The sequence below is a fragment of the Brachyistius frenatus genome, unplaced genomic scaffold, assembly GCF_029030835.1.
Source record: "Brachyistius frenatus isolate BFR_SWC_R1_liver_20210118 unplaced genomic scaffold, ASM2903083v1 Contig_104, whole genome shotgun sequence".
NCBI classification, from domain to species: Eukaryota; Metazoa; Chordata; class Actinopteri; family Embiotocidae; genus Brachyistius; species Brachyistius frenatus.
In genome coordinates, this window is record NW_027210703.1 from 1,317,443 (window position 1) to 1,343,418 (window position 25,976).

Genomic DNA, 25,976 nt, shown 5'->3' on the forward strand with positions numbered 1-25,976 from the left:
TCTGTTGTCGTGTGCTCAGATAACCTTTGAAATTGAATTCATGAATAGGGAAATGAAACCAATGTGCATCTGAACAACCCGGCGGGCTGTGATTGGACGGTGTTGATCATGAATGTGATTCGATATCGGACGATTGGTTGGATGCGGTTCAATCGATCACGAGGTGAAGACGAAGAAACGTATAAAAAGCACCAAAAGTTTGTTTGTCTTTCAGGGGGCTTTTTCTCATTTCTGTTAAATCATCCGAATCCAGGAAGAAAGCCTTGACTTTGTCCGGATCTCCAGGTGACACTTTTCTTTTCTTTGCTGCAACAGATCGTTTTAGCGCGGTCACTTTTGTCACTTTCTCTCTTTACAAAAGACTTTGTATACAGCAGTATCCTGTATATGCATGAATCTCTGCAGCCTACGGAGGCAAATAACCACCAAAAATATCTGAAATGAGCAATATTTACAGCTACACATAAAATAGATGAATTCATAATAAAAAATTTCCAATTGATAATTTATTAGACTAATTGAATTGATGTTTTTAGGGTCCAATATTAGAACCATTAGTAGTTTTTTGTAACTTTTTTGGGGATTCACAAAAATGCTGTAATTGCAAAGAAATTGCTGATTTGCACTTTAAAATCTGGGCTACCTTTTTGAAGAAAGTCATTCAACGCTCGGATCATTTCAATCTGGGCTCGATTGCTTATCCTGTTCTGAGTGAATTTTCAAAAGGGACACCACTTTAAATAAGATGACCTCAAACCAATTAATTGATTAAATAATCACGGTCATCATTTGCAGCATCCTTTTTTCAAATCTAAAAAACGATTACGATTTACATGTGTTCTTGTCTGAGCTGCTCTTATTGGTTTGAAGAGACTTTTTAGTCATGAATATTTGATGTTAGTGGTTTAAATAATTATATATATTTCTTTGCCACATTAACAAATGCATTGTCTCCACATTAGTTATAATTGCTCCTCCACAATGCAAATTTGATGCATTTCTAACTTGTAACGTGGGAAAAGAAATATAAATATTTATATATTGTGCGTTAATGACATCTGTCTCCAGCAGAATGATGAAACTCATCGTTTTCCTTCTGCTGCTCCTCCCCGCCACGAGCCCGGCTTCCGCTTACAGTACGTGTGATCTGAGAGATTATGATTATGTGTAATAATATGAAACGGGCGGGTTAGAAATAAAAAGAGGTGGATGTAGGTCTGTTGCGTTATCATGACATTTGAACTGCCTGGCTTTTGCTTCAAATTCCTTGACGTGGTAGTTATTTTCTTCCTAAGAAAACATATTAATCAGCAAATGAACTGATGTTGGCCGGCCTCAAAATTAAACCAATAAATGGATGCACTTTTTTTTTTAAAAATGTTTTTCTGCTGTCTGCACTCTGAATGTCATTTTGCAGAATAGCTTCCTCTTTTCTGCAAAACTTGCCTGAAACGGCAGGATTGTTGTGCAACGCAGTTTGACCTCATAACAAGCAGCGTCATTGCAAACATCTTAATCCACGTTCAAACCCACAAAACAAAAGGGTTTTAAATTATTGAGCAGATCACAAAGTTTCCAAAGATACCAACTATGTCAGGCTCAATATGAGTGAAATTGATATAATTTTAAACACGTTCATATAAATAAAACAGTATCTTGAGTTTGAATTTTAAAAAGACTGATTTATTTTTTACCCGATGAAGAAAACGGAACTTAAACTGTGCTGAAACATAAATTATTTATCGAGAACAAAAGGAGTAATAAGAATGACAAGTTTTTAAAAGCCGATGCCGTCAGTCAGTGAGAAATCTTTTGATTTTAACAATCTTGCGTAGGGAAACGAGTCAACGGCTTAAATCTAGTTCAGTTTAACATTTTGATTCAGAAGGAATGTCAGGTGTTTTCTGGAAGCCTAGCAAGTGTATTTGGTGTTTCAGGCTAGCATCCGTGTAGCCATAAAAAAAAAGAAGAAGAAAAGGTCACAAAATAAGTAACTCCACGATAATTAGAAACCCGGCAGCAACGTTAACGATATCCTCTGAAAAGTTACGTTTTTTTCAGTGTAAAATGCAACAATTGTGTATTTCTGCACTTTGTTTGTGTTTTCTGCTTGTTATAAGTGTCATGTCCGCGCCGCGGTCCCTAACTCACAGAAAACGTGGCCTTGCGTGGGAAAGCGACCCAGTCGAACCGTTACGAGAACGTCTTTGGATCTGCCTCCAACGCGATCGATGGAAACCGTGAATCTGACTTCCACGCCGGGTCGTGCACGCACACCGATGAGCAGAACAACCCCTGGTGGAGAGTGGACCTGCTGGAGTCCTACGTCGTCACCGAGGTCATCGTCACAAACAGGGGAGACTGCTGCGAACAAAGGCTCAACGGGGTGGAGATCCGCATAGGCAACTCTTTACAAAACAATGGCTTCCAAAACCCAAAGTGAGTGAATATGAGAGAATATCCAGAAATGTGGACATTTATTTTGCCTTTCCTTTTTTTTTTTTTGTTTAGAGCCGGAGCCTTTTTTTGGAGCCAGCCCCTAGTGGCCCTAGATGGTATTGCAACTTAAGGCACTACTGCATTGGCCTAATGTTTCAGATACGGAAGCTATGTCCATTTTATAGACAGTCTGTGTTCATCGCGGTGGATCTGACTGGAAACCCGGCGATATTACATCCTGCCTGCCGATAGTTGTAACCTGTCAATCAAACAGACACGCCTCCCAAAATCATGGCTTTTGGAAGCTTTTTATTTTATAACTAATGACGGGATTATTTCCAGGTGGAAAACTGATAAGAAGGAGCGAATCTCGTTAGCAAGACTGAGATAACTCGTAGAGAAATTTTATTGACCTGAGAATTCCAAGAGTTGAATGGGAGTCTACGGAGTCGGAGGTTTTTTGGAGCTGACCTCTAGTGGCCCTCGGTGGTATTGCAGCTTAAGGCACTTCCGCATCTAACTAATTTTTCAGACCCGGAAGCTACGAACACTTTTATATACAATCAGTGGTTCTGTGTGAAACTACTCAAAATAAAAAGGGTTAAAAAAAAATATATTTTGACAAGCACGAAAGAAAAATTCCCTCTCCTTGTGTAAAGACCTTTACTGTTGTGCATTTGTAGTAATTTGCATTGCTTTGTCTCAAATGTCCGTCAACTGCTGCCATGGAAAACTCTCTCTCTCTGTCTCTATTGATTAGGGTTGGTACAATTCCTAACATTGGTGCCGGCCAATCGATCGCCGTGACTTTGACTGAACATGTGGAGGGACGTTACGTGATGTTGTCTCTACCTGGTACAAATAGGATCCTTACGCTCTGCGAAGTGGAAGTCTACGGGTACCACGCCCCAACCGGTGAGAATTGGAGCTATTGGCAAAAATAAAGCTATTCTCAGTTTATCTATAAACTCAAGTATTTTCAGGTTCATGTGCAAACGGGTTTGATATTTTAAAAGATGGTTAATTCTGCTTTTATTTAACATTATGACAGCAAATAATTGAACAATAATTGTTCCGTTTGTTGTGATTGTTTTTTTTTTTGTATAGATAACCACACACAGGTGTCAGCAGTAATTTTGACATTGGTAAAAATCCATGACCACAGGTTGACGTGTTTAAGAAAAAAATGTCCCCCGATAAATTGAATACAACATTAAAAACGTTATCCCTCAACCCTGTTCTTTTGCAGAAGAGAACCTGGCACTCCAAGGAAAAGCTACGCAGTCATCATTGTATACCTTTGGCATTGCGTATAATGCCATAGATGGGAATCGTAACTCCAAGTGGGAGCAGGCGTCCTGCACTCACACCACGAACGAGGTCGGCCCCTGGTGGCGACTGGATCTGCGCAAAACACATAAAGTGTTTACCGTTAAAATCGTCAACCGAGATGAGGCCTCGGACCGATTAAATGGAGCCGAGATCCACATTGGAGATTCCCTGGAAACCAGTGGCAACACCAATCCCAGGTCAGTTTAGAGACTGTTAATTTAGGCAAAGCCCGTATGTTAATCTCCAAATATTGTGTATTTATTCCGATCCATTTTGAACCTCTTCTATATTTTCTGTTTCTTCCGCCAGGTGTGCCGTGATCACAAGAATCTCGGCAGGTGCGGTCGGTAAATACCAGTGTAACGGGATGGACGGCCGCTACGTTAACATCGTCATCCCCGACAGAGAGGAGTTCCTGACTCTGTGCGAGGTCGAGGTGTACGGCTCGAGGCTGGATTAGGTCGAAAACAGTAACAAAAATTTTGCTTTCACGTGTACTCATGTTAACCAAAAAAAAATTCTAATCACAGCTTAAGCTTCAATATAATCAAGAAACGCAGTTATGTCAGCGCAATAACTCTGCGCCTCAAATAACGGCGCGCTTGGTAATTTCAATGAGACCTGCAGAAAGAAAAAAAAAGAGCACTGTGTGATTTAAGCAGGTTAAATCATGCGTAAGATCAATTTGAAACATTCGGTACATCAATACAGCAGCCAAAATGTGTCCTCTTATTCCATCTACATTTCAATATCGAATGCTATTTTTGATTCTGAACTTGTGATTGTACTACGCAGTTATCTCTTCTGAAGCAAAGTAAAATAAAAAAAATAAAAGAGCCTTACATGTTTCTGCTTTATTGAATTTACGAGGGTTTTCATTTTCCTGTCACAGTAGATTATTAAAAATTTCAGCTGCAGATTTATTTGTATTTTTTTGCAAGACAAAAAAACTTGACGGGTTGTAGAGAAAAAAAAAAATCTGAGTGGAACTGCTGTGAGTTAAGAAAACATTACTGAATAGAAGTTAAAGGATAATTCTTCATCATGGTTTGTTTGCTTTCAGCTGGTCGAGTTTCCAGAAAGTTAGACTCGTACACAGAAACCAAATTGCGTGCAAGGATGAGTATTTCAGTGATTAAAGAGTGCTGTTGGCTAATTTATTTGATTTGTTCTCAATGTTTAAATAGATTTTAGTGGAAAGTTTTTATTTTTGGAAAGCCTTGTGCTTTTTGCCCCAAAACGCACCGTATTGTGCAACTCCTCGTTTCCATGGAGCTCTACAACGGAGGCGGAGAGCGCAAAGTGTGCATGACCCCATAGAGAGCCACGGGAACAATGGCAAACATTTTTTTATTTTAATTCTTTTTTTTTTTTTTTTTAAATACAGACAAAATAGACAAATATTATAAAAGACATCTGAAACACACGTAGGCCTGACAGGAACAAACTGTTTGGTGAAATGTAACAACAGCACCACTCTTTAAAAACGGGCACTTAAAACACCGCGAGCCTTCATACGAGTTAAAAAAAAACAACCAGAAACAAACGGAAATCTGATGGACTCTGCGATTTGTTCGCTTCGGCACATCTCGTTTCACAGAAGCTCCATTTTGTTCATTAATCTCCTCCGGATGTAATCCTCATTACTAACGTCGTACTTTACGGAAATAAAAGTACGTTAAAACCACAAAAACGTCACGTCTTTATTTATTTGTTTTAGCTAAAAACCCCGTCATGGTACATTTGATAAGTAGTCGTGTTGAAAAAGGAAACGCGGAACAGCGACCTCATTATCGGCTGAGTAAGTTCCGTTGCCACTCCCCCAAAGCGGAGGCTCCTCCCTCTTAAAGGAACAGTCTAACATTTTGGGAGACGAGCTCGTTCAGTTTTCTCGCCAAAGGTTCGGTGAGATGATCGATACCGCTCTCACGTCCGTCAAATATGAACTGCAATATTAACCGCACAGACATAAAAGCGATATTTTCCTTCTCATCTAATTGTCAGCAACAATCTGCAGAGGGCATTTCCTAAAGTGTCGAAGTTATTTAAACGCGGCCCGCCAAAGAAACCTAACGGCCGCTAACATTTACATAAAATTCATTGCTACGATTAGTTCAGATTTGGCGGTTACAGAACTCACAAATTGACGGCTTTCAAATCACTGAAAAACGTCTTTAATGTGCTACAGTACCCTGAATATGCAGCTTTAAAAACGAGACTTCCTTTGGCAACAAACAATAAGTCAAGAAGCACAAAGAACCTTTCAAAGGCCGTACAGTATTTTACAAAAAGAGTTTGGGTATTTACAAAAAAGTTGGAACAGGGCAGTTTGGAGGGATCTACTTGTTCTTTTTTTTTCTTTTCTTTTTTTTTTACTCTGTTTGGCCATAAAAAACTATATTATAAACTAATTACAACTGATTTAAGGAACAAAAGCTCTTCCACCGTGAGAAATTTTGTTCAAAATCTTGGTGAGTGAATTCAGTCTAAACACCGATGCTGAATGATATGTATAAAAAAGATTTTGAAAAAAGCTTCCAAACACAAGAACAACATTTTCTCCGGGGATTCCCGAGCCTCGTAAAAACACAGTTTTTGCTTTAAAAGAAAACACCTCAAAGTTGCATAAAAACGCTCACACAAATAAATTATAAAAATAGTATACTACTGAAAAAAATCTTTGCACTGTGCATTACATTGAATAGAAGAAGTCAGCTTTTTGTCAAGTTTGCAAAGGGTATTGCTTCACAGTATATGATTGGTCCTGCCAGACAAAGTTTTTCACTTATGAAGCAAAAACCCAAAGAATTTTTGATTCTACACTGTAAAAAAAAAAAAAAAAAAAAAAAAAAAAATACAGTCGTATGAACGGCGTCCGTCAAAGGAATCTAAGTAACGGACCGACGCAACGAGCGGAACGAGGAGCTACGACACCTTTTGGCGTTCGTTTGGACGCCGACAGGAGCGTAAACGAGGACGCCGCGGGTGATGGACACTGGAAAAAGAAATACTGATAACTGCGAGGCCACCGAGAAGGGTTCAAACTCAAGGCATACTGTTTGTGTGGTCTGACCTATTTTAGTCCACCGCTCAGTGAATCAGAGCAAAGAAGGGGAACGGGGGGGAGGGGGTTGAGTTTTGGGAAGTAAAAAAAAAAGAAGAAAAAAAGCAGCAACGGCAGTTAGCGACCATGAAAGAAAAGAAGTGGTGGACAGTTTGGATGCCGAGCCCGTCCGTCTCCGGGCGATGTTATCTGAGCTCTTTGGGGACTTTGGGGACTTTGGGGACTTTGAGGACTTTGAGGACTTTGTAAATGTCATTGTAGAACACGGTGACGAAGTGGGGTCGCGAGTTCCTGGACATGTGGATGCAGAGTGGAATTTTACCGACATTTTTGGGGTCCTCGACGTCCCAGATCTCTGGCATGCTGCACCCGGGCCTTAAAGAAAGAAAAAGAGGAATGAGAAAAAAACATGTCCGTTAGAAGCAGGATTTATTTGTATTTTCTATTTTTGTTGGTTCTCTTGTGAAAGGGGAGGGGGGGGCACACCAGTGGGTTTTCGAGGTACCTGGTTCGCCTGGTGCACCAAGAATCCTCCAGGACGAAGAAGTCCACTCCCAGCTTCATCAGCTTCCCCTTTACGGTTTCTCCAGACATGCGGCTGTACATGGAGTAGACTTGCTTGGTTCTGTCCCTTTGAGGAAGAACAGAAACATCACAAAGAATAAGAGGCATATTTCACAGTCAAATTCAAATTCAAAAATAACTAAACGACAAAAAAAAAAAACACGCACGTGATGCGTATTATAACAGGTGTCATAAACCGCTCATAATTTGAGGAGTGACTGAATCAAACCAAAAGAAAAGTGGACCGAAGGAATCAAAGCCAGCGAGCTCTTTGATCTTCTAAATATTTGGATGAATTCCAGTTTTGTTTTTTTTTTTTGCAGTCCTGAAAAAACAGCCATGACAGAGCAGTATGTTTCATGTTCATGCAGTTTTAAATGACTTTAATCATATTTAATTCCAAAAAGAATACATTTGTTTGGCTTCTTTCTCGCTTTCTTATTATATGAAGCATTGTATATATAAAAAAAAAGGCAATTTCTCTTGGAATTTACTTGCGAGGTTATAATCAAGTTTTACCACTCCTAGGAAAATTACACATTTTATTAATAAAAAAAAAAGGTTTTTTTCCAAGAAAATTATTTTCTGGAAAAACAAACTGTCAGAGATGATGTTGACTGTATATTTAACTCATAAAAAAAAAAAAAATAACACCACAGTGACGTGTTGCCAAGGTTAAAAATGAAACTTTTTACTGGCAGTATTGATGTATTGAGGTGCTCAAAGCTTTGCAGATGCCACATAAACTATTTTTTTAAAGTCATAAAAATCTGAAAGCAACTGCGCATTAACATGCGAAGAAAGGCTCTCAATGTCTCCGTGAAGGTAATGGTCCGTTTTATCCAAAGGCAACTGGACTTCTTTTAGTTTGTTGGAGACATTTCGTCTTTCATCCGAAAGACTTGTCGAACTGAAGAAGCCTTTTGGGTGAGAGCTGGTGGATTCAGGAAAAAAAAAAAAAGTCCAGTTGCTCTGAATGTCTGTTCGCTTATTTACTTTCCATTTAAATTTTAGATTTGGCCACATTAATACGCAATCGCAGATTCAACCCTGATTTCTTTCTCTCCACTTCTGCGCCTCCTTCTCCTGACAGACTGCCGCGTCCTTCAGTGAAACAGCTGCTTCCAAAGCTGTCGAACCACCGAGTATTATGTTGCGCTGAGATCTTTACTTTGCTGATTGTGCTGCCGACAGCAAAGTTGCAGAAAGAAACGGACAAAATAAGGCCAAAATAATGCTACCTTCTTAATGGCCTCAACTCCTCCTGCTTAATGAAGCCGTGAGCTGTTTAACCGGCAGGAACAAGAGACCATAAAGTGTTCAGAATACTGAATTCAGAAGGAGGAAACTGAACCAGGAACTGAGATAAACACCCAAACCAGTGAATCGCCGCCGAGTTTTATTTTCCACACTTTTAAACATCAAATCCTGATCATGACTCCTTTTTTTTTTTTTTTTTTTTTTTTTTTTTTAGCTCAATGCCTTCTAACCGAATATGATGAAAGATACTTTGTCAAACATTTTGTTTCTTTTCTTTTTTTCCTCTTTGCTATCTGAGAATAAGAGCAGCTGTGAATCCAAACTGACCTCAGACCAGCGTCTTCGTAGTGCGGGTGGTTGACGATGGGCCGACCGGTGGAAAGCTTCACGCTGGCCATGGTGGGCATGGCGCCGGCAAACACCGAGTCTGTATCACACACGCACACACAATGTTTTTGAGAAGATTTATCATCACTTTCACTTTTCTATTCTTCGTAAGTGTACTAACGCTCACTATTTCGAGTCGAGTACAGAAACATTGCAGTGAACTACAAAGTACCAGGATGACGCAGTTAAAACGGTCCAAAAACAAAACAAGAAGAAGTCTGGAAACGCTGGTACGCTTTCCAACCCTAAACGGTCGCCATCCTGGTTACGTAGGGGAAGGGGGCGGGGCCACTGACCAGAAAAGGAATTTTCAAGTTAAGGCAAGAAGCTGCAGCTGCTTCCTGAACACCAAATAAAAGTGTTTATTTTTCACTAACTGCTGCCGGACAGAAGAATCTGTGTGTTTGCTGAGTGTGTTAAACAAAATAAAATTAAAAAGGGCACGAAAACACGTTGATTTCTGGGTTTTCTTTAGGTATCAGATCTCAGATGGAAAAACGCTTTCTGAATTCATCCATATTTCTAAGCAGCTTTGCCCGCAGCGCATCAACTCTCGCTCTCCCAGCGGCGGAGCCCAGCAGCTCTCTTTGGCGCATTGCAGCTACGGTAAATATTTAGAGACCCAGCCTGCAGTAAACGTATCCTTCGAGACTCTGCGATCATCCGGGATAATCGGGACTCACCGGGACTGGTGTTCTCCTGAATCCAGTCCAGCAGCTCCTCCTGCGGCACGTTGCTGAACTCCCCGATGATCGCCCACTGGGCCTGCAGGTTGGCCACCCCTTGCACGGCCATGATAGCCAGGACTGCAAAAACCACAACCTGGTGCTTGAACCTCTCCCCGATCCAGGCGAACAACTGACGGGGAGGACACGATGGGAGAGAGAGAGAGAACAATACACTTTTTTATGTTTTTAAAAAAAAATTATATGGTGGTTTTTTTTTGGGGGGGGGGACTTGAGAGACCGACCTGTTTGGAGCAGATCAGCGAGGCCATGATGCACATGTGCGGCGTCAGGAAGAGCTTCAGGCGCATGATGAGGACGGCCAGCACGGTGAAGGCCACCAGCTGCAGGCTGTGGTACACCAGCTGCTGAGCGACACGCACACACACACACACACACACACACACACACACACGAAGATCTGATCAGAGCTGACAGGAGGCCACGGAGGAAAACAAAAAACAAACAAAAATACAAGACCTTAATCATCTAACCGGGATCAAAGTCAGCCGGGGCAGCGAATCACAGACAAATATCAACACAGCTTCACCCAAAAAAAAAAAAAAAAAAAAAATCATATTTCTGGAGTACCTGACTTGAAATATTCCGTTTGTAATGATGTTTCATCTCCTGTTTGTCGTTTCTCTCTTCGAGAACTTAAAAAAGGTGAGCGGATTATCACGACATCAAACTGAGATTTAATAAAAGCTTTTTGGATTGAACATTACATATGGATAAATTATGGATCAAATTAAGGCTGTTTGCGAAAGTAAAACGCAAACACATTTAAATACTGAAAGCCTGTCACATCTGACGGAGGTTGGAACTTAACTACATGGACTGCAAATCAAAAAATTAGAAATTGTGCTTTTTTTGTATACAAAAAAGTTGTTTTAGTTTCTATCTATCTATCTATCTATCTATCTATCTATCTATCTATCTATCTATCTATCTATCTATCTATCTATCTATCTATCTATCTATCTATCTATCTATCTATCTATCTATCGTGTGTGTGGGGAACTGAAAAAACTTCCACGCACTGCAGCTGGTGGATAAAACACCTGAGCACCCCCCCCCCCTCCCCCGGGGAGCGATATTACAGAAGAATGACACGAAGCAGCTGGAGAGTACGCCGATGAAAAAGGCAGCCGAGTGGGATTTCAATGCAGAAAGGGGGGGGGGGGGAAACAAAAACTGCCTTTCATTTCTCAGTAATGAGAAAAGGGATGAAAATCACTTAGGGACATGACAAAACGAGGCGACTTCACTGCACTGAAGAAATTCAATGAAAGAAGAAGAAGAAAAAAAAAAACAGGTCTGGAAAAATGTAGCGACACTGTAAAAAAAACCAACGCCTGTAAGTTCACGTGGAGGTGATGGTGCTTAAATCTGGAGCTATTTATCTATATAAAGGAAGCGAAAAGCATTTTTCTCACCTCTCCTTTTGCGACTATTTCAGACCTGCAACACAGAACAGACGAGAACACGTGAATTCAGCTGCCCACTCAAAACTAAATCACGTACTACAACTCGAAATATGAGAATAATGAGTATTATCTGTCACGACATTAAACAAACGTTTTATAAATGGAACTATTTTCTACTAAGTTTAAATAACTGAATAAACAGGGGAGTTGCAGGTTTGTGCACGATCTTGTGGGAAATACCCACCTTCATTTGCACCACCCTTTCATCCACGAGAGGAAGGTTCAATTTTATAAAATGAACTGCATCAAGATGTGTGCGAGGGGCTGGCTTTAAAACAAATCTCACTAGCATATTTTGCAATTTGTTTTTTCGAGCCTGAAAGGAGCTGCAAAACCCCCAAAAAGTAGCAGCATTATCAAAGTGGCTTAACACCAGACTCAAACTAGAGCTTTTAACGTTGGTGTATCTGTGAATTTGGCTTTTCTTGCCAAGAATTTGTATTTGTTGGTAGTTTTGTTTAGAGATTTTACAGCCATTAACTTCCGCTATTAGAAGAAAAACCACATCCAGGGTAGTTCACTGAGGATTTTAAAGAGATTATTTAAAAAATAATAAGTCATATTTTTCTATTTAAAACTGTTGCTACAGTGAAAATCAGCAGGCAAGGAAGCATCACCCCGCAGCTTCATCGTCGTCAGTATTGACGGACGTCTTCCCTCCTTGCTTCAGGAAGCGGACGATATCCTGGACAGTCTGTAGAGGACAAACGGTGATAATGAAATTAAAAAACTGAAGAGGATATTCCTTTCTTAAGCCTCGTTTCCAGCTCTGTGTAACACATTTCTTGTCCCAGAATACCCCCCCCCCACACACACACACCTAACAGCCTGCTCATGTACTGCACACCATGCTTTGTCAAATCAATTCATGTATTCTTAGCTTAGCGTGGGCAAGACATAATAAGATTAAACTACATAAAGAGCCGATCCCTCAAATATATTTTCCTCTGATGTTTCCTCTCTAAAAACGGTTCGGGTGTCAAATCTCACCTTTTTTTTTTTTTTCTTTCGTAATACTTAAATATACACATGTATATGTCAACAGAAATAAAACAACATGAGTTTAAGAATATAACCCGAATTAAAAATAAAAGTGTTTTCTTCTATTTCAGGTGGTAGAAAAAGCAGCAAGCAGAGCAGGCGAGACAAGATTCGATCTTCGAGTTTGACCGCCTGCTGTTTTATTGTGAAAGGGGAGATGAGAGGTTTCATACTGCAGCCTCTGTTTGCTTTGTTGTCCGACTTTATGTAGTCAACGTGTTTTTTTTGTTTGTTTGTTCAATTTGTTACGCTGCATTGAAAACAAGTGTTTGTCGAGAAGACTCACCCTGCCGGCAATGAGAGCAACCACGAGCACGTTGACGGGCAGCAGCAACGTTTTGAGGTAACGGAGAGGCGTCTTGAGGGGGAGAGACAGAAACAGAGTGAGGTAGAGGACAGAGACGGGATGACTAATGATTAAAAAAAATAAAAAATATATATATATACACTGAAGTACATTTACAACAATCAATCAATCAATCAATCAATCAATCAACCAATCAGACTTTATAGAGACTTCAGACTTCCACACAAGTTGAATGTCGTTTAAGGAGCGTGATTTTTTTTAAATGTGAATATAATACTTAAAAATGACTTTAGAAGAATTAGTTAATAATAATTAATTGAACGATACAACAATCAAAAAAAAAAAGGTGAGTAGAAAGCAGTTTAGAGAGCAGTTAAAACAACAGGGAATTATACGATTTTCTAAAATAGTGCATAAAATAGATTTGATAGCTCACAATACAAATGTGAAATGTTAATTGAAAAGGAATTGGGAAATAAAAGCATCAAGGACCAAGACATTACAAAATGTATATTATGAAAATTACAACATAAACAGATATTTTTGCCTGTCTTAAAATATCAATATTTTCAGCATGAGCGGATACAATGGGCCTTTCTGCTGCTTAAAAAATTCAAAACATTTCTGATAGACAGCTCGGTGCAACGCCATGAAGTGACTAAGGAACGAATCGAAGAACTTTAAAATGCTAAATATAAGAAGAAGCCAGTGTAACGGTTGTGTTTTTCTTCATTAAACTAATGTGTGGTCTCTTTTTGCCCTTAGTTTGTCAACTCTGGACTGATTGTAGCCGAGTCATGGTATTTTTGTCGAGTCAGCTAGTTCTGACGGCTTGCATTAGTTGCTCCGTGATGCTCAGTTAACACAAACTCAAAACCAGGCCGCCGTCTCGCACACAACTCAGCAGAAAAGATAAGCTGCCAGGTTTCTGTTTCCTGTCAACATTCAGAGCACAGACCTGCTTCCTTCGACACGCTGCCCCCCCGCTGTGAGAGCCGCGAAGATAAATATCAGCTCTCGATTGGGAGGAAGAGAGATTCTGATCGGAAACAAACTTTTACCTCCAACTCCATGAAGTCGAATTCAGCCGCACACGTGTACATCAGCGTGTGGAAGTCCTTGTAGCTCGTGAACTTGGACTTGATTAGTCCGCTGATGTGAGCCTGGAAAAGACACACAAAAAACTTTGTATTTTAAAACTAAATTAAAAAATCTTGACTTTTACATTCTTCAATGCATTTGAAAATGTTCTTAATTGTTTGATATGACCTTTTTTTGTGGGTTACACCTTTATATATTTAATAAAACAGATCCACTGCACGTTTCCAATTCCTGATGTCTTCTTTTTTTGGGGGCGGGGGGGGGGGGGGGTCCAACTACCAAATTTTTTTTACATAGATGTCAAAATTAATTTTCTTTTCTCCCTTTAGGAAACATGAAAGCCCTTTTTGTAGTCGTGTACTCATAATGTTCAGTCAAATGCATCATCGTTACCACGCGAGGAGTATAAAGTGTTTGTTAAGGTAGCTTACATCATCAGAGGCACCGAAGATCGTGGACAGCATGAATTTGAGCAGAACCGTGGAGCCGACCCAGGCCAGACCCTGCATGACCTGCAGAGGAGGGAGAGGTGCGCACACACACACACGATCGAGAGTGAGCTAATAAACTCTGACTGATTCAAAAAAACAACATTATTTTTTACCCTGTCAGCTTCGATTTGTTGGTGTTGTTTCTTTTTTGCAAACTAACTGACAGGAATTTAAACTAAAGGCTTCATAAGCGATAGCATTTTTTTGGAGGGGGGCGCGGGGGGCGCACACGTAAGAAGCACTTTAAAAAATTTGATATGAAGTGACTGCTTTTAGCCATGTTTGGTTATTTAACATAACTCGATACAGAAAAAGAAGAAGGAGGAAAATGTTGGGAGTATTTTGAATGTGTGGTGGAAAAAGATGAAATATGAGACCCACAGCTAAATAAAACAGGAATCTTTTATTTGAGGTGTTCTTCAGAGGGTTTTTTTTGTATATTCTTCTCTCTCGTTTTCCTTTTTCATACCATTTCAAAAAAACCTTCTGTCTTGTTTTGTCTTTAAACTATCAACATATGTAATGCAATAAGGTATATGTATATATATATAAAAAAGAGGACCGGTAATTGTTCATACCCAGATGATGATGCCAGATTTGAAGACTTGAGCGAATCGATCCCTCAACGCGATGATCACCTGAAATAATAAAAAAACAAAACTAGAAACAGGTAACTTTTCGGTCCATTTCTCCTCATAACACAGTCAACTCTTACAAAATATACGCGCTGCGGTTTTAGACCTCGCCGACCCACCGAATCAACGAGTGAACAAGGCACGCTGCATGTCGGACTCTCCGGGTCGAACTCACCCAGATGGAGACGAGCGAGGAGGCGTAGAAGGACGTGAGGAGCATGGAGTTCCCAAACATCAGGACGAAGCAGACACCGAGGGTGATCTGCAGGAGGCAGGAAAGGAAACACAAATTACATTCATTCCGATTGCCACGGTATTCACCACCATAGCCCACCCCGGCGGCTCCATGTGCGTGATCTGTCTGTGTAATTAGAAATAATGGCTGACGTTGAGCTCCCCGAGGCTTCGGACAGCTTCTGTAGGGTTTCACGTACAAACGGTTCCCACATTTCAAATAGCATCTCTGCCTCTTTCTCCGAGCGGGAGGGTGGGTCCGGGAGATAGATCGTATTAAAGTGTCAATAATAAGCCGCGCAAATGCATTAAACTGTGAATACACACCCTCGAGCCGGGATATAATCCCATTCAATGAACTCTCGACGCTTAATCCCACAGTGAGGAGCGGGAATAATCGCGCTCGGCATTGTGTGGACGGCGATAACCAATCAGGAGCACTTACAATCAAGGAGGCACATTTCACGCAGTTAGCAGGAAGTATTTGGGAAAAATGTTTTGAAAAGAAAAAGTGCGACGGAAAAAAGAAGTTAAACGAGCGAGGAGATCCAGCAGGCACTCTCGAAGGAAGTTAGCTAAACGTAAATCAATAAAGAGATGAGATGTTTTACTAAATGAACCACATGAATAGTTTAATAACTAAATATCCTGGATAAACAGGTAGCCACGCAGTACAAATCCAAACCAGACCAAATAAGCATTAAATAGCGTAAAGAGGGTCCATCTGACATTCCTGAGGGCCCGACCGTGTTACGGCGTCTTCGGACCAAAGCGAATTATTTCCGAGAAGCGATTACGTACAAAAGTCGACGCAAAAGACACGAATTCGCGTCCGCGCAAGTTGGAAATATTTAACTCGAGCGGTCCTAGTCGCGCGAGTAACGAGAGGTGAAAATTCGGGTTACCGATAATTTTTTTAGTGCGGACGCAACACTTCAGGTTACTCTGGCCATCAGTCAAAATGTCATTCATAATTAATCTAGTCATGATTTTATTAATCAATGTTTTGGTCTATCAAGTGTCATAAAATAGGACTTTTTAAATTTCCTAGAATTACTTGTTTTAAAAAAAAAAACCTCAAAGAAAATCTGTTAACTATCACAGAAGACCACCAGGAGTGAATTTATGACACTTTTGCTTCATCAAATTAACAAAATATACAGTTCATTAATTTACTCAGCTCTGATTTATCATCATTGCAAACTGAATATTTGGGGGTTTCGATGGATTTAAAGGCGTCACTTTGGGATCTGAAAACTTGCGTTGAGCAATTTTCCACAATAATTGTTTTGACATCTTAAACATCTGCTAAACAATCAATTAATCATAAAAATTAAAAAAAAAAAAAAATACCAGATTAAGTCACAATGAAAATACGGTTTCACTTCCAGCCCAACACGTGTTCACGCTCCGCAACAAGCGACACCGCTTGAGCTCGAAAACGGCGCTGTAGGTCAGAGAGGACGCACACACCCGCCTGGGTGTGTGTATGTCTGTATTCTTTCCTTGAACACACACACACACACACACACACACACACACACACACACACACACACACACACACACACACACACACACACACAAAGTCACCATTGCCAAGCTCTCTAAATTATGCAGAGCCATATGCCTTCCTCTGACACAAATCTCCAGCATCTCACCACAGAGGCCCGTCGCCTTATCTGTGGAGCAGCACGCTGGCTAACAGCCTGTCATGCTGAGAGGATTAGGAGGCAAAGAATGTGGAGAAAAAAAAAAAAAAAGAAGAAGAGGGATAACGGCCGGAATAACACACACACACACACATCTCGAGTAAACACAGATATACTTTTGTCCTTGGCGGTCGTGAAATAAGATGCCCAAATGTTCTCCCGTCTCCCATGCTAAAAAGAAAAGAAAAGGGGGTCTCGTGTACAGGCGCGGCGGCATCGTTAATGCCGGAGAAAGTAATCCCGCGGTGGGGAGATAAGAGGAGAACCGAGGCAGAAGCACGGGAGAAAAAAATGCCACTGATTTGTTCGACTGGTTGGTTGAGTGATGTAGGAAAGTTGGGGAGGTCGTCTACTGTACCATGTGAGTAACGAGGATGGACTGCATCTTGGCGGCGGCGAGGTAACCCAGGATGTACGACGCAAACAGAGAGGCCACCTGGACAACAAAAAGAAAACCTCAGCGATGCACTGCAGAAAAACTCCCAACACCGAACCACATTTAAACAACTGTGTCATTGTCAAGCTTCATAGAGTCGTATGCCACCGTTACATCTTAATAACTTCACGCTTTCTCTCTTTAGTGGTTTTTGCTTATCGTTTTTTTGCCCTCTCCATACGGTTCCCCTCGCTCGCGTAGTTTATGTGCTTCCCTGTTAAAAGAAAGTTTTTCCTTCCTTCTGTCGGGAGGTTTTTCTTCCCGTTTACAACTTACAACAAAGCTTCCGCATTTTTGGAGTTTCAAATGTGAAATTCAGTTACTGCTGTCAAATATGACGCATGTGACAATTTTTCTAAATATCTAAAAGCGGGACTGAAGGGGTGACGGTTCAATTCCTGCGCCTGGTAAGGGAAAAACACGCATGACTGGAAAGTCCTTAATAAAACCACCAAAACGCCAGCTGCTCTGTCCACAGCCAGGGATGTATGTGTATGTGTGTGTGTGTGTGTGTGTGTGTGTGTGTGTGTGCGCGTGTGTGTACACACTCATGGATGGCTACAAATACAGAGGTCAAATTTAAGCGTGTCAAATCCTGTGTAAAACATACTGGCAGATCAAAACGATTCTTCCTCCTTCTTTGCCGCAAAATGGATGTCATAATCATGTTTTGAAACTGCATAATTGTAGCGCAGTTCAGAAATCAGACTTTCTAAACTCCCCTTGAGACCGTTGAGTGCACGGCGTGGGCGGCTGTAGTCGGCGTTGCGTTGCGAATGGGTTCAATTAGCCGGCTTCACGAATGTAAAAGGAGTAAATAAAAAGCTTGTGCGTCGACATCGCTGCACGGAAGCGAGCGGCTGTGGCCTGAGGGGGTTTGAAGGGGTGGTGGTGGGGGGCAGCGTGGGCGAAGATGTTGCCTGTGACCTGTTCGCTCCGCAGTTGTGGTTTCAGCTGAATCCGTCCAGCTCGGTCCGTTCCAATTAAAATCTTCTTTGGATTTCACGTGTGTTTTTCTACTGTATTCTCCTCGTCTTTGGTTCCTTGCAGCCTTTCCTGCCTTTCTCAATTTCCTTTCCATCCCACCCAATGCCTGCCCCTCTTTGCACCTTCCCCCCGCCAGGCCTCTTATTTTTCTCCCTAATCCCCCCCCCTCTCCCACACACACACACACACACACCTCCTCCTCCCCGTTTCTCCCCCGTTTACCTGAGTGAGCAGCACGAACTGGGCGAACTGCCACGGCAGCATGAAGCACAAATTGGAGACGCCCAGGGCGACCATGGCCGTCCGGCTCGGGTTCCGGGTCCTGCGGAGGGAGAACGGAGATAGAGGGTGAAAGGAGAAAAAAGAAAAACCAATAGCAATAATAATAATAATAATAAGAGTGTAGGAGGGGAGATAAGAGAGGACGCATTAAGACACAAGAAGAAAAAACACACAAGCTCGCATTTAATCTCGCTCGTGACCGTGTTGCAGCATCACGCACCGAGCCGGTGAAACCAAACGGAGGTCATCCCTCGTTTGGCTGTAATAACTGATGCTAAAAAGAAGTCACGGCTTCGACGAAGCAGAAGGCGACTTCGACCTGCTGACGAGACGATTACTACGTTTTCGGTGCTTGAGCTCGCTGAACAACCCGCCTCGATGGACTATTTAGCTGCTCTCCGCTTTGCCACCGCTAATTACAACACGCAGGGCGAACTGGCAGAAACTGTCTGCAGCCTCCTTTAGTTGTAAAGTCACGAGGAGACGAGTTGTTAACACGAAGAAAAGAAAAGAAACCAAAAACCAGATGCCCGTCCATGTTTCATTGTTACTCATTGAACCCTAACGGCAATTTTTAGAGTAACTTCGCTTCCTTCACTTCGCTCATGTCTTGGTCATTATAGGCGCTAACCACCCGTGCTATAGCTTGTTTTTTTCAGGACAGTCTAGGCTACCCAAATCTTTCATCATTTAATTTGATAATTCTTAAGAGATTTTTTTTTTTAAATATTAGCCTTTATATCACGGAAAAAATTAATAATTTTGTCTTCTGAAATTGTCATGTTTTTACATTTACCAATAAATACTGGCAGTGAAGATATCCGTTTATAGTTGTGTAGAGGGGATTGTCTAGAATCTGGCAATATTTGAACCGTGTTTGTGGGACACTGTATGACTCAGCAATTTGAAGAAAATGTGTGCTTGATGGTAAAATCTTGCAGTAAGTTTGTGTTTTAATGAAAAATAAATAAATAAAAAACAAAAGGCTACGTTTGAAGTTGTAAGTGAGCAGCTGAGATTGCGAGCTTACCGTAGGATGTAGGTGAGTAGAAGCATCTGCAGGACCAGGAAGGGGTAGGCGAAGCTCTCCCTCAGCGGCGGCGTCCACATCACACGAGTGCTCTGATTGACGTGAAGCCACAACAATAATAATAATAATAATAATACAAAAAAAAAAAGACACAATTTCCCAGAGGAAACAACAAACAAGATACTGATGCAGACGGACAATTTATTCCTCCGGAGCTCATAAATAAATGTCGTTATTTATCCTGTACTGAGGATTTCTAACGCCGAAGTAACTCAAGCAGCTGCCAAAAAAATGAATTAACAAAAGCAGTGCAGTATTACAGAGTAAACAAATCAAAATATCAGATGCAAGTTATTTATTATTTTCAAAGCAGCTTTTTAACCTTTGAAAAAAATAAAAATAAATATGACATCATCTAACAAGTAAAGTCAGTGTTTCTAAATGCTGAACGTAACTATGATGTCATGGCACGCTGGGGAGGTTTTCCTGACCTGCAGCTGATTGATAAAAATCAAACACCTCCTTCTCCACGTGTGTTCGTCGCCTCGCGAGCGCTCAACACAATTTACCATCTCACTTCTTCCTCCAAACCAAAAGGGAAAGAAAGAAAAAGAAAAAAAGAAATCACGGATGCTCCAGAAATGTCACCAAACACCTCCGTACACGGCGAAAGCGCCGACGAACACCTGCTAGTTTATACGCGCGTGTCACAAACGTCTGTGAAAACAAAACGTCTTGCTTTTCTTGTTCTGGTGGCAACTGAGGAGAAGAAAGAGGCGGGTGGGTGGAGGGACTTAGCTTTGAGCGCCAGCCAAAAAAACAACTCTAAGCTCCTTTGAGGGCTGAAATGAGTCCGTATTAACCACCCTTTGCTTTTCTGAGTGCCTTTTCTTCCATTTTCTTTCTTCCTTTTGAGTTTTACACATTTCAGAAGCTTACACTCGATGTTACCATAACTTGTACTCGTGCTTGAGCTGCAGAGTTTTGACCCTCCCCCCCCACCTCCCTTCTCAATACAGATACGTGAGGGGTGGGGTGGGGGGGTCCCGCTCACCTCGCCGTGATTGAAGAAGAAACACAGCGCGGTCACGACACCGCCCAGTCGACTGCCGCTGGTGGGAAATAAAAGAAAAAAAAAAGAAGAAAGAAATAAAGAAGAAGAAGTACATTAGATAAGAGGAGGCAGAGGGCGAGGAGAGAGATTCACGGAGGTTATCTCTCCCCCCTCCCGCCCCCGCCCAGTCTCAGGCTTCAACATCCATAAATCTGGGGGAGCGAGAGAGAGAAACGGGTCCTCGCGCTGACAGCTCGCCCGCTGAGAGATAAGACGGACCACGTGAAAAAGAAAAACGATCCTCTCTCTCTCTCCGTCGATGGGGATCTGAGGGTGACGGAGAGCCGGGCGGAGTTACCTGAGGTAGGCGCCGTAAACGAAGAAGAGGCTCATCATCGCGCCGTTCAGCAGGAACACGAAGGACACGTAGAAGTACGCCGGGTCGCCCATCCCTGACAACGCGCACACACACACACACACACACACACACACACACACACACACACACACACACACACACACACACACACACACACACACACACAAATAGACAAGATAGACACAATGTTGAGACTCCATCCAAGTAATGAATCATCATCCCATAATGCAACAATATTTGCTGGTAAACGTGAGGGTTTATTAGAACTAAATAATCTCCAGGTTCTGGACTGTTCAGGACGGGAAAGTCTGAGGTTACACAGCAGCAAAGAAACGAATCCTCAGATGTTGTGTTTCCGTTGGAGGTCAACAACCGGACGTTGCTTCACCTCCAAAAAAAACCCCAAAAAACAATCTATTCCCTCTCCTGCCCGCAGAATTGATCAGTTAAACACACATCAGACTGACGCAGCTGCAGCGACTGAACAAGGTTAGCCGACGTGACGGCACATCACAGGACGACAACAACGACAACAACAACAGCAACAACAAAGAGAAAAGGATCTCGTTCCAAACAGTCGCAAATTTTTTATATTGAAACACCCTCTCCGCTCACTTCGCACATAAATATTGTAACCCGGCTGACAGTCACAGGAAACGCAGGGCGGCTTGTGTCAGGTTTATGTAGACAGTGTGAAAACAGCATGTGTACACTGGGGGGGAGGCAGAGGTGGAGGGAGGAGAAGTGGGGTGGGGTGGGGTTGACTGACAGAAAACACAGAGATTGCAGCTCCACGAAGGAAAGCCGACAACTGTTTTGGCTTGTTCACTGTCAGCAGATTGACTCCTCGAAGGAGAAAAATGGTCCCGCCGGCAAATTGAAAAATGATTTCTATGTAATAGGTTAAAAAGCCTCTTTTTTTTCTTCTCCTACTCCCTCAGGGCGACTACAATAGTCACAGTGTTCCCCTTTTTGCTGTGTTACAGCTGTTATTCAACCGCTTTGTGTGCAATAACCGACCTGACTTTTTTTTGGAACTATTTTTACCTCAATGCGACCCATGACCGAGTACAGCACTGAAAATGTATTGATCGGCTGACTGACAAGAGTGTCGAGCTAATATTTAACAAGTTGGAGGTTTTCACTGGTGAGATTTGATGCTTATTTTTTCATCTTCTGTGCCAGTTAAGTCTTTTATTAAAGGAACAGATTGACAATTTGGGACATTGATCCAAAGCAACGTGAGGATTCATTTTATTTGGGCTTGTTTACAACTTCTGCTGAATATATAACTCTTACAACTTTGGAAAATAACAATGTTTTGGCGACGGTCTGTACCTTCGCAGCTGTCCACAGGAGTGAGTCCCTCTCCTCTGTTGATGGACCAGCACGTCTTCGTAGGAATCCCGAAGAAGCCCGTTACACCCGTGTACATCCGGTACCAGCTGGCCAGGACCACCTGGAGGGGGGTAGGGGTTACACGGAACAATGCATCCGGGGATTTAAGAGTAATTCCATCCAAAGTCTGCGATGTTGGGAAACAAGTTCTTTTAATTACCTGCATTACCTCGTTTCTCTGAGTCACCTGTTTATTAAAGTTCATAAAAGCACTGAATGCATCCAGATGCTCGTTCTGCTACCAGCTGCACTTCCGACCATCCACTAAAAAAAAAATCACTATAAAACTTTATGTATTCCTGCAAGGCTAAAAAAAAAAAAAAAAAAAAAAAAAAAAACCTTCACATCAAGTTAAATTGAAACACGCAACAAACCGCTTGTTATTTTTGTAAAAGATAAGAGTCTCTTGTTTAGAGATCTCGCCTTGTGCAGGAATTCAAAGTCATTTACAGAGATCCGGTCTGAGCAGTGAGATTTCAACTTATGCTGTTAAATATTTTAAAGATTTTGGATCATTTTTTTGTAAATAAATGTTTGCACGTTCAGATGAGCAACACTACAAGACTGGAAAATAATTTAAACATCATGCTAAAAATACACATTTACCTCCGGATAGAGGTTGAATCTCTTCAGCGTGTTGATGACCAGGGGATACTCCGTCAGCCGATCGTTCATGACCACGTAGAGGCCGTCCATGAAGGAAGGAGCCTCGATGATGGTCTTGTAGTAGGAGTAGTACAGACCCTGGAAGCAAAAGGAAGAAAGGTCACACAAATGAAACTAGTGCAGAAAAAAGAAAAAGAAAAAAGAAAGCAAAGGGAGACCGAACAGAATTATACCGCGAGAAAGAGGCAGCAGACGGACAGAAAAAACGGAAATGATCTAATTCAGCAGATGGCAACGGCTCGCGGCTCGTTCAGTAGAATCGCAGCGGGGAGGTGAGGCGAGAAAAGTACCGGGTTCGCATACGATTGGATCTTCACCTTCGGTGTCGCCAGTGAAACATCAGCAGCTTTCACACAGTTACAGCGAAGGGGATCGAAAAACAGACTTCACAAAGACACACATTCACTGACTTTGCCTTTTGTGGTGATCCCAGTTAGGAAAGTGAGTGAAAATTGGAAATGGACTGAACTGTAAGAGTCCAAATGTTTTTTGTTGTTGTTGTTGTTGTTGTTTGTTTTTTTAAATCGCTAGGATTAACTCTCACGGTTCAGATCTTTCAGAATAAATGGACCTGGCATCATCACGTCCATTCAGATGATATAACGATAAATGAGAAGCGGAGGCTGCCCATCCGCCGACACACAGGGTGAATAAACTCACCACACCAAAGCTGCTGCCTCAGAAAATGTTGCTCACTTCCCCGAACACCGATTACATATTACATACCTGTTGACTTCAGAATTTGACATTCGTTTCTTTTTCTACAGGACAGATAAACGGTATTCGTGTCAAACCAGCATAATAATCACAGTATTTTAAACGGAAACAAATAGTCTATTTGTTGATCGACCAAAGATTGATTACCAGCTATCATAAAAATAATAATAAGTTGAAATATAAAATAAAGCAGTATGTATTTTAAAGGTCTGGTCGTTCAAGTGCAAGACAGCTTCAGGAGTAGCCAGTTAAAGGCTAAAGCAAAGAGATATATTTTTATCTTTCTTTAAAAAAATAATAATTCCTGAGCTCGCTTCCTTCCTTTATTTCTACAGGTAGTTTGTTCCACATCTTTTGGAGCAGAACTGACAAAAGCTGAATCCCCCTATTTTCATTCGGCTGTTTGTCGTGAACCTAGTTAGAACCTCAAATGTCATTTTTCAGACAAAGATAGAAATATTTCCAGACTCCAGCTTCTCTAATAGGAGTTTACGTGGCACCTCTGTGTGACCCAATTATAAAATGAATGCTTGTACGTTTATGGACGGTTAATTGGGAAAAACAAAAACAAAACAAAGCATCCGACTTGTATTCGGGCTGTCAATTTGAACCAAATGAATATCCTAATGCAATTATTGTACTGATTAATAAAACAATCAACTCATTAACTGATAATAAACGTAATTGTTTAGCCCCGCAAACCAGCTACTAAACTTAATCACCTTTCCTCCAATAGGCTTGCACCAGCATTCCTCCAACGTAAACACATGCATAGCTATTGGTTGACAGCAGTAAACATCAGCTTCAAAACAATGTTGTTGGTGCATTCACAATAAAAACAACAACAACAAAAAACATTGTTTAATTTACCATTTCTGTTCGAAAAGCCATTTCCTTCTCCAGGTTGGACAGGTGTGAGAAGTGTCTGTCATTCTCGAAGAGCTGTGAGAGATGATGCCTGATCACAGGAGGAGAAATATATATATATAGATATATATATATATAGATATATATATGAGCCAGGAGCAAAGTAAACCCAGCAGCAGAGGATGAGTAATAACACCGTAGTTATTTTGTTGTTGATGATAAGAGCAGCTTACCAATGCAGATATCCAGTCAGAGCAGCTGTGGACAGAGAGAATTAACTTTCACTGCTGCAGGAGAAAACAAAATGCTTCTTCATGACTGAGACCAGACGGTCAGAAAATATCAATGCCACAAAAACACTAGTTAAAAATCACAAGGTGGTGGTGACTTTGGATAAATGATACAGATGTGCATTTAGAGGAGAAATGCAAGCTTGAACTTTTGCCTGGAAAAAAACAAAAAAAAACCTGTTAACACGTGTGGAGATGTGTTGTGTCACATAAGCCCAAAAAAAAAAAAAAAAAAAACATACTTTGATTGCATTTCAGTGAATAACGGAGCAGCTGTTAGCTGCCGTTGGCCGAGCTAACGTTAGCCAGGAGAGATCGGTGGCGGAGATAACTTCAACCCGCTGAATGCTACCGGTGAGACGCACCGCTAGCACCCCGTTAGCTCGGCGGAAGCTAAGCGGGGCTAAAAACCCGGCGCTCCGTAACTTACCGAGGAGGAGAGCGGTGCCCAGCTTCGCGGCTGCGGAGGGAGTTAGCCCGAGCTTGTGTCTGATGCCCGAGAGCCCGTTGGCATACGGGCTGTTGAGCGCTTTGCCGTCCCTGCCGAGTCGCCTCACGGTGGTTCTGCCGCCGGGGGGCGAAACCAGCGGGCTCCTGTCGCGGTCGGTCTGGGTCGCCGGACTCTTCGAGGGCTGTTTTCGGTTTCTAGCCACCATGGTTGCTGTTGGGTTTTTTTTTTTGGTTTTTTTTTCCCCCAGTGGAAAGAGTCGAGGTTTAAGGGAGGAGGAGGAAGAGGGAGGAGGAAAAAAAAAACCAACAACCCGAGGGGTGTTGAGCTCCAGCAAAGCTCCACACTATCCGCTCGGATCTGCTCCTCGGATCTGCCCCCTTTTTACTACCTGAGTGACGCTTCGACTGGTTCCCACGTAACGGTTCTTTGTGAGGCCGGCGCCCCCTGCCGGCCGTTTGGGTGCCACTGCACGAGAGCTTTCTGGCGGTCGCCGTGGCAACGGCAAGTAGCACGCAACGCGCCACACGCTGTCAGAGTAGAATAAAGGGGTCTTCATAATTTGGGGAGGGGATTTTAATTGGCAAATAAATACTTTTTATCTCATGCTAAAACATTTTTTTTAAATGTATTTTTGCTCG

General features: G+C 41.8%; 2 protein-coding genes across 3 annotated transcripts; one reads left to right on the forward strand and one right to left on the reverse strand.

Moving 5' to 3' along the window:
• Positions 1-216: 216 nt before the first annotated feature.
• Positions 217-4,608, forward strand: LOC138628725 (fucolectin-4). Of its 2 annotated transcripts, none has more exons than XM_069711912.1 (6): positions 217-285; positions 1,072-1,136; positions 2,154-2,439; positions 3,200-3,354; positions 3,689-3,968; positions 4,081-4,608. In XM_069711912.1, the coding sequence occupies exons 2-6, from the start codon at positions 1,073-1,075 to the stop codon at positions 4,229-4,231; spliced, it is 936 nt and encodes a 311-aa protein (XP_069568013.1). In that variant the 5' UTR covers positions 217-285; position 1,072; the 3' UTR covers positions 4,232-4,608. The 2 variants fall into 2 exon arrangements, with proteins under 2 accessions (XP_069568013.1, XP_069568015.1); XM_069711914.1 differs by having other exon boundaries at positions 241-285; positions 1,069-1,136.
• dpy19l1l (dpy-19-like 1, like (H. sapiens)) lies at positions 4,599-25,718 on the reverse strand. The gene is made up of 22 exons (XM_069711911.1): positions 25,318-25,718; positions 24,831-24,855; positions 24,601-24,688; positions 22,954-23,091; positions 22,288-22,408; positions 20,929-21,022; positions 20,571-20,628; positions 19,517-19,608; positions 18,427-18,526; positions 17,140-17,217; positions 15,012-15,098; positions 14,780-14,839; positions 14,142-14,222; positions 13,671-13,772; positions 12,589-12,660; positions 11,879-11,955; positions 11,211-11,235; positions 10,017-10,136; positions 9,730-9,904; positions 8,987-9,086; positions 7,341-7,466; positions 4,599-7,210 (listed from the first exon to the last, which is right to left on the reverse strand). The coding sequence occupies exons 1-22, from the start codon at positions 25,541-25,543 to the stop codon at positions 7,021-7,023; spliced, it is 2,235 nt and encodes a 744-aa protein (XP_069568012.1). The 5' UTR covers positions 25,544-25,718; the 3' UTR covers positions 4,599-7,020.
• Between the last annotated feature and the right edge of the window lie 258 nt (positions 25,719-25,976).